This window comes from Anneissia japonica, unplaced genomic scaffold, assembly GCF_011630105.1.
Source record: "Anneissia japonica isolate Jap-2015-1 unplaced genomic scaffold, ASM1163010v1 scaffold1489_len2284818_cov182, whole genome shotgun sequence".
Taxonomy (NCBI): domain Eukaryota; kingdom Metazoa; phylum Echinodermata; class Crinoidea; order Comatulida; family Comatulidae; genus Anneissia; species Anneissia japonica.
This window is the reverse complement of record NW_022698455.1, coordinates 2,225,130-2,234,039: the sequence shown is the minus strand read 5'-3', so window position 1 is coordinate 2,234,039 and position 8,910 is coordinate 2,225,130. Positions and strand designations below refer to the sequence as shown.

The 8,910-nt window shown below is 37.3% G+C and overlaps 1 protein-coding gene across 1 annotated transcript in view; it reads left to right on the top strand.

The window, feature by feature from the left end:
* Positions 1–813: 813 nt before the first annotated feature.
* The window catches only part of LOC117102633 (protein Skeletor, isoforms B/C-like), a 29,424-nt gene continuing 21,327 nt past the window's right edge, over positions 814–8,910 (top strand). The window contains exons 1-3 of the mRNA XM_033243015.1: positions 814–967; positions 4,723–4,869; positions 7,213–7,285. Of these exons, the coding sequence (XP_033098906.1) occupies positions 919–967; positions 4,723–4,869; positions 7,213–7,285 (269 nt within the window). The 5' untranslated portion in view covers positions 814–918. The remainder of the gene's footprint in view (positions 968–4,722; positions 4,870–7,212; positions 7,286–8,910) is intronic.

Sequence of the window (8,910 nt, the reverse complement as noted above, 5' to 3'; positions counted from 1 at the left end):
GGCAAGCGTGGTTTAACCAGAGAGTTGTTATAGTGACTGGTTTAACCAGGGACATGGTAAAGACGAACGACCAGTCGAATACTCCATAGGCCCAGCCAGCTGACAAAACCTGCTCTCAAGTGGATCGATGCATGTATTGCGGCTCTCAGGTGTCATCTGGGATCCGGAATACAGTGTTCAAAGACCTATATTATTTTAATACAGGCCTAGTCTAGAATTTTAATTTCGTACACTATAGGAAATAGAAGCCTTAGGAGCCATTGTTTCGTTCAAAAATTGGTCGGACCCCCCCCCCCCTTTTTTTAAAGAAAGTGCCCTTTAATTAAATATGATTTTTTAAAAAATCTAGCATAATTAAACTGCGCCTAGCCCCAGCCTAGTTGCTCGCTTCACTCACAAATAACGCACCCCGCGAATTCTGAAAGCTTCGCTAAATTTCTCCGAGTTCAGCTTTCCCCCTGCGCTTTCGTTTCGAACCCCCCCCCCTTAGATTTTTCACCGTACGCCCCTGATAATGTTAGTAGGTTTGAAATGACATAAAGACAGAAATATTTAATTTAATTCTGCTGACATCACAGTATGGTTGTTGATAGTTTGTTTACAATGTTCTCATTTCCTAAAGGTATTAAAGTAGGTATTTACCACACAGTTGAACAATGAATGGTAATCCGCGTACTAACTCGGTCAACAAAATACAAAGCTTTTCTCATGGTTGCGCTTTATTCTTAACAAGCATTTCTAGTGGACGACTCAGCCAATCGTTGCTTTTACGCTTCAGTTCATTGGATAGAGATTCTATATAACAGGATTCGTCTCGGTAATTTAATACAGTAGTATTAATGAGAGTACAGAAATTGTTCATACCGTAAACCAAGTCGCTATTAATCGATTCTCCACCTGCGTCTACGAAAGAGGAAAATGTTATTTTATCTTAAAGCTATTTTACTATCAGCGGGTTTGTTTACGGGTAATGTATCATTAATCATAACTTTATGTTAGTTCGGTTGTACTGGGCGGATGAAGGATTTAGCGGTAGGCTACCGGGCCGCCAAATCCTGTCCACACCACCTCGCCAAATGGACTTGTCAATTTTTGGAGTGACATTCATAATATTTATTAATAGGCCTAACCTGTTATTCGACATGTAGGAACTACAGTCATTTTATTATTATGTATGTATTTATGATAAGCCTTTTCCACGAATCGGTAGAAGTGATGACAAACATTGCAAATCAGCGCGGTGCGTAACCAACAGAGAGATAAGATAAGCTTTTGGGCTGATTTTCTGAAATCATGTTATTTAAAAAATATTAAATCCATAACGGGGCGTCGTAATGCATAGACCTATTTTAATACACTACTTAGATAGGCTTTTCTTTTTCCATCTTGATTTCAGAGGGGTTTTTTTTCAATCATATAGTGGTGTAGACAAGTCTTTTAAGAACATTTTGCTGGAAATTGTTTTTGGATACGACGCCCCGTTATGGAGTTAAGATTTTTTAAATAACATTCGTGGAAAAGGCCTACAGTATTCAACAAGGAAGTAAAGAAACAATTATTTTTAGTGACGCAACGGAGGTCAGGGGGGCATTGGCCGCTTCCACCTTTTCTACTGGGGTTGTGATGTGACTGCTCCCAGCAAACGTTGTTAACAAACGCTATACAATCTTGTTATGATTATGATTATTATTATGATTATTATTATTATTATTATTATTATTATTATTATTATTATTATTATTATTGTACTTAAACACCTTGTTTATTTTCGCCTTATAAATCGACCAATTTATTATAATACAATATAGATGATTTTTTTTTCATTTTTAAACGAACATTACAAGTTTTCTTTTTAAGTTGCGCAACCATTGTTTACCATAATGATTGACGTCTGTAAAGCGCGCGTTTGTAAATTTTCTTTGAAAAATATCGTCGAGCATGAAAAAACAATGGAATCGCCCGCCTTGTATAATTTCTGTATTTAGGCACAGGGCGGAGGTAGGCACAATCAATGGTGCAACGCTCTAGTTCTGTTTTATGTTAACGATGAAGATAGAAGTGTAACTACACCGTACTCGCGCAAATAACGCCCCGTTTGAATAAGCGCACTCTTGCATAAGCGCCCTCCTAACGTGAAAATTGTCTTACGCGCCGAGTTTGAATAAGCGCCCCTCGATTTAAAAAAAAAAATCAATCATACAGTACAGTACATCACCAACTTAATTTTCTGCATCAACTATTCGCATCTATCTTAGCATTGTCGGTCGGTCAGTCCATCTATCCATCTGTTAGCTTGATGCCTACAATACAATGCACCATACTTCGTCAAATATCCGTAGTTCGGCTCCCAGCCTAGATGCTCGATTCGTTTGCATACTGGATTTACAACCGGTAGGCCTATCTTATTTGAAATGCCCCCCCCCCCCCCTTTCAAAAATGTTCCGCTGCCGTTGTCTCATGGAGCTCCTATAGTCTAGGAGATTTTGATTTGTGCTACAACGTAGCGGTCCCAACTCACGGAAACCAGGACGGCCTCCTGCACTCTCGCAAGAAAAGAGCTCAGAAAATAATGTTTTTACAGTACTACTTTATTATCAATTGTCTCCACGGAAGGCAGTGCCGATTCACAGCTAAAAAAAAATATGTTAAGGAAGCTCATTACCAGATGTCCCAGAATGAATTTCTTCCAACCTGGGTCCCCTGCAACAACATGACCCAACAACGTATATTTTTTTTCATCCGTGTTTTTATATCCGTCTGGTTATCAAAATCCCCCTAGTGATATGAAAATAAACTATATAAAGTCAAGTTTCGACCATATACTGTATGTGAGTTTGAAGTATGGCACAAGCCGGTACCGTGATAAGTAAAAATGCTTTGTAATGTTATATGGTGCTTTAATACAACGACAAACATTCTAAAATTCCTGTAGACAAAACGCTATTATGATTTAAAATAGAAATCTTTTCAGATATTTGGCCTTCACACTGTATACCGTACTTAGGCATAATGCTTCTTGAATAATAGTTAGCGCAATAGAAATGGTATATTTTTGACATTTCATTCAAATTAACAACAAGCTAATACATATATTTTTGGCATGATAGAAAAGCCGAAGGACTGAATATTAAATATTATAACAGCGTTACCAGAAGTGAAATTAAAAACCTTCATTGCCATGAACTTTCACTATTAGTAATGTTTTTGATATTGTAGGCCTAATAATTTCCTGGTTGTATATCGTTCTAGTTATATGGCCATGGACGTACTCCTCCTACACATTTTGGAGTCCCTGAAGTAGGATCTGAGTGGGGATAAAGAATCACAGAAAATACCCAGTGATCGATTTTTGGCGCTATTTATCTATTTATGGCCTATAAAATCATCTTGCTCATTCTCAAACCACTCTATGCACATTAACCATTGGTTATATTTTTAGTCTTTACTTTATTGAAAATGTGTTCATCGGACTTTCATTATGTTTTAATTGTTTTTTCATTATTTTTTCCCTCACTGGCCAAATTAAATTTCCTCGCGGGCCAAATTTGGCCAGCGGGTCGCCTATTAAGAACCATGTTTTACAACTGGACTAACCTAAAGGAAAAAATCAGAAATAATCGATTGAATCCAGAATGAGCTGTTTATGAGCTATTATATGCCATAGGCCTACTATCCTTTTTTTAAGTGTAGTCCTTATGAAGATAATTTTACATTGGTCTGATAGATATTTGTAAAGTAGTAATTAAGGCCCTACCTATCAAATTTATCAATCAACCGAAAAGGAAGTCATTTTATTCAATTAGTGTGGTTCTTCTGCAATAGTCTTCTTTTAGAAGATTTACTATAAAGTCCTAGGATTTTGCTGTTTTTGATTTTCGTTTTAAGGCAGCCGGGCAGTGGGCACTCACTGCGCCCAATCGTCTTCGGCTGACGCGATTCTGGAAAACGCAACGCCACGGACGCGCGCACAACGGTTCGTTTGTAATGACGATCCGTTCAGACTGACACCAAAAATCAACAGACGGCATCTCATGGCTCACAATGGAGCGGAGTTGGGTTCGTCGTACGATCGTTGTACGACGCAGTGAGAGTGAGTGCCCAGTTAATGACACCTCAACGCATAGAGACCATGTATAACAAGTTCCCAACCATTACCATTTTAATTTGGGTAGAAAGGAGTGGCAAAAACGGTTTGTGTAAGGTCAGTTCGGGTTCGGCTGTCCGTCAACCCGAAATACCTAATAAATCTGAAATTCATGATGCCGTCACCAAACCTGATTAGGGGATTCTGATCAGATGATTGAAGACTGGTGTTGTCAGCAGTATAGAAGTGTATCGGCATTATATTTGTCACCAAAACTGATCACTTGGGTAGAATCGGCTGCAACTGAGACCTATTATCGCAACCGGCATGAATATGCTAAATAAAAACAAAAAAATGAATGTTCATATTCTGGATACGAGTACAGACTGTAGACATCGCCATTCGTGCAATAGTAGACACTGACTTAGCAAAGCATGCGCATAATAATTATAACACAAAACAGTATGATTGATTTGATATGAATTTAAAGTAAACCAAAAGTTCCACTACTGTAGAATGTCTTTCTGTTAGTGTTACGATGTTAATTAATAATCCGTAATCTTTGCATATCAATATGCTAAAATCACAGTATAAAACATATTCATTGACTTAAGTTAGAGTTTATTATTCCTCTCTAGTTACCCAAGCACAAGAATTTGCAAACTACTTCGGCAGTCAGATAGGAGTATTTTCCACTCTTGCCCACCAAGTGACTGGAACCGTGTATGCAATTAACAGCACAAGCCTATGGATTAGAGGCTTCAACTACGACGGAGCAGGACCAGGTAGGCATGATTTATTTGCAATAATTGATAAAATATATTATATTTTCTCCATGCTTAAATTAGCTGATGTCCCCTCATTCTCAATCAAAAGTGTTTGATTCTGTGAATCCGTTTTTATCTAATTTGAAGTACGACTAATTATTTTAAATGACCAATTAAATGATGAACTTTCCGGATTTTACCATAGCCTAATTATAATCTTACTTATGACCTTTCCGCGTCGAAGTCATTTGACATCTCGGTCCGCCTCGGCTGCTCTGTATATATCCTTAATAAATTTTCTCCACTCACTCCAGTTCTCTATTATTCTTCTGATGAGTTCGATATCTTTCTTTGTTTAAAGTTTAGATGTGTACCGGTACTTCGTTGCTTCATAAAATTTTAGTAAATTATTTAAATCATTGTAACGGCAAGAGAATAACCCATAACTTGCAGCGTCATTGTGCTGAATTGCGTATGGTAAGTGTCCAACGTTTGCTCTTTGGTCAGAGCCCCGTGTACTAGAATTATAAAGCAATATGGATTGTGCATCATGCAATCTAAGTCAAGCCTTTTCTCTAATAGACCTTTCCGGAGTGTCAATCAAACTTATCAACTGACCAATCAGAACAGCGCTAGGGATACGCGCGCGTCTCACAAACACATGTGTTGTCCCACAAACGCACGTGTTCGCGTATGTTTTAACACTGTCGTCTTGTGGGACCTTAGCAACAATATCCAAGGGGCGGGGCTTAGCGGAAAGGTCCATTTTATCGCGACGTTCCCAGAATGCTGCCAAACCGTTCATTGCGACCGAAGCCAGTTGCTTTGGACGTCTATATCTTCGTTATCCCCGAGCAGCGATCCCACTTTTTAAATTTTCCTCTTCGATTCTTGGTCGACATGCCCTCTTTGTATTACTGTATATTCAGTTTTGCTCTTATTAATATTGAGATTATATGTTAGAAGATGTTTTTCGACTGTGTCTACGTCAATAGTGTTATACTGAAAACCGAGAAAGTCTACGTCATCTGCGTACAAAACTTCCGTCGGTATATCTGTTTATATGGTCGATCTGATTCTTCTAAGTGCATGTTCCAGATATGTGGTAAAGAGTACAGGACTCAAACTCTCCCCTTGAAGTGTTTCCATGTTTGTTTAGAATGACTGGTTCATGGTTAGCATCCCTGAGTTTCATGTTTAGTCCTGTGTGACCAAGTATAGTAAGAATCTCACCATCCTGAGTTCATTTTCGTCTATGATTTCTTTCAATATCTCTAGCAGTTTTCTTCTATTTTCCGTGTCAAACGTGGTTGACATGTCGATACCCGTAATTCGAATTTCGATATTTTTCTTTCTGGGTTTGTTTTTTTTTTTTTTTTTTTTTTTTTTCCGGTGAGTCATTTATGAGTAATGTCAACATCTCCCGTTCTTCTTCCACTCCGAAAACCGCTTTGGCTTAACGGTAAGAAGGCACCTATCTTGTTACGAATTCTTTCCAAGGTGATTAAAGAGGCATTAAGTATGCCTTTATTGATGTCCAGAAAATAGGGTCTGTACGTGTTTATATCAAAAATCCCATTGAAAATATTCAAAATGAGCGCGGAGAGAGCACTTTATCTCCACATTAGTAGTTCTCCTGCTGTTTGGTTGTTATTTAAATGCTTAAGTTTTACCAAATGTTGCGATTAAATGATCTTGAATTTCCATCAAGCGTTTTTTTTTGTCGCAGAACTTATTCTCGAAAGCAGAGTTCTCAGCCTATAATTTTTTGCGATTCGGTTTGGGGATGCAATAAACTTTTTATTTTCATCATATAATTTGGAATTTCAAATTTTTCTATTTAATTCTTTACCGCCTTAAACAATATTCTAATAATAATATACAGTAATAATTAAATCTATTTCGAAATTTTAGCAAAAATATCATAAGAGTGATGTTTTGCCTTACTTGACGAGTACTATGGTGCTAAATACGGTACTCAGTACGTTCCCTACTACTTGCGAAAAAAAAATCGCAAGTGATTCGGCTGGGAATCGAACAAACGACCTCCAGAAACTACCCTGGTGTAACTACTTCACCACCGAGCTTTCGCTTAGTGGCTAGTGTTGAATCCGACCCCATCAGCGGGTACTGTAATTCTATAGCCTTTGATGTGTACTGGACCTGCTAATTGTATCAGAATGCGATTAATTATTACTGTACACTACTAAGTACCCTCATGAATATGCTTAATAAAACATTGGGTGATCAGCTTTCATAGAGGGACCACTAGCTACTAAAATCATTTTCAATAAAAATTTATAGGAATAGAGCCTATATATTGTACTTACTGTAATTAGGCTATCTTCTATTCTTTTCAAGATGCCTTCTTCTGGGCTGGATCAACTACCATTCCATCCTCTGCAGGGGAGATAATACCGGACGAAAATGGAAGGTAAACATTTTTTTAGTTGTTCATCATAATCTAGGCTATTTGGAGGCCTTTATTCCAAAAGAGGTTCTGAGGGGGAGTTTATTCAAAGTGGGGCGTTTACTCTATTCGAATAAATACGGTATGTTTTTTTATTTTATTTTAAATTCACATCTAACAGTGTAAAGGCCGTTTCCACTAGCAAATCGAACTTTTTTTTTGCCTAGGCCTAATACACATGCGCCTACACAATTTTCATCACGAGATTCTCAATTGAGCATGCATATAACAATTTTCGATTCGCGCGAATAAATTCACCAATTACAAAATAGAAAATATATACGTGTAATGAGATTTTAACATGCAAAAGAATACTGTACTGTAAATATATATGTATAAGCTTAAATTAGGCCTAAGTATAATAAAAGTAATAAATTATGGACCAGTCTAATCTAATTTTTGTAATTACATATAAGTTTATTCCTGATGACTTTTCATAATCACATTTAAATATTCTTTAAAAAAAATTGCTAAACACATTTTACAATACAGTATACAACGGAAACACAATTACTTAATTATTTTGTTTCACGTCTATTTACATTTATTTTTTGGCGCTACAATTTTTTTAAACATATACATAACATACAACAAAAAAAATATATTTAAAACATGGAAGGTGTAGGCCTACTCATGTTTTAATATCTTAATTGATATTCAACTTAGGCGGCTTTATGATTACCACTGATTTTGGTAGCACAAGACTTTCATCACATTAGTAGGAAAACAACTATAGGGGCCTAGTTTTCAAGGTTTAGCAACAGTAGCAGGGCCGAATCCAGAGGGGGGGGGGGTGGTCATCGACTCTGGTACATGGAATTTATCAAAAATCAGCGTAGTTTGGAGTATTGCTCCCCTTTTGTCACCACCCACCTCCCGAAGATTCGCCTCTGAGTGGGGAATTTTACTTGAAAGTAACAGCTGATAAAAACAAATTTTCATTTGTCTCATCAATATTGTGTACTTTTCATTTCAAATTTCAATCATACTTTTTTGTAGGACTATTCGTCTCTGTAATATTGTAGCTATTCGGGAAATGTACCTGTTATTATTCATGGTTCACCGATCTCACTAATGATTAGGTACTCGGTATGCAAACATAAAACGAAAATGTTGTATTTTCGTATTAGCTGTGTTGGTTTGATTATTTCCTTTGTAGCCCTCATTGCAATATAACTGAGACTGGTTTGCAAACATTTAAAACTAAAAGTAAATAACCGTCTTGGGCAACATGATGCGGGGCTCGTCTATTATGTATATCTCAGTCTGCGCTGTTGATGTCGAGTCGTCCAATCCTCTGTCCAAGTTCTATGACACAATATACAATAATATATGTGATTTCCAAGTGGCGGATCCAGGAATTCGAAATAGAGGAGGCACAGGAAGGCACTTTCACAGACAGAGGGTGTAGACCACCTCAGCGCCACCATGTTTGGGGCTGAGGTAAGAAAATGGTTATTTTGGCACCTCTAGATGGCCGGAAATGGCACTCTCAGACCTAAATTTTAATTATAATATTATTTTTTTCTCCATTTTTCTATAATTTTGATTTTTTTTTTTGGTGGGTTGGGTGGGGGGGGGGGGTGGTC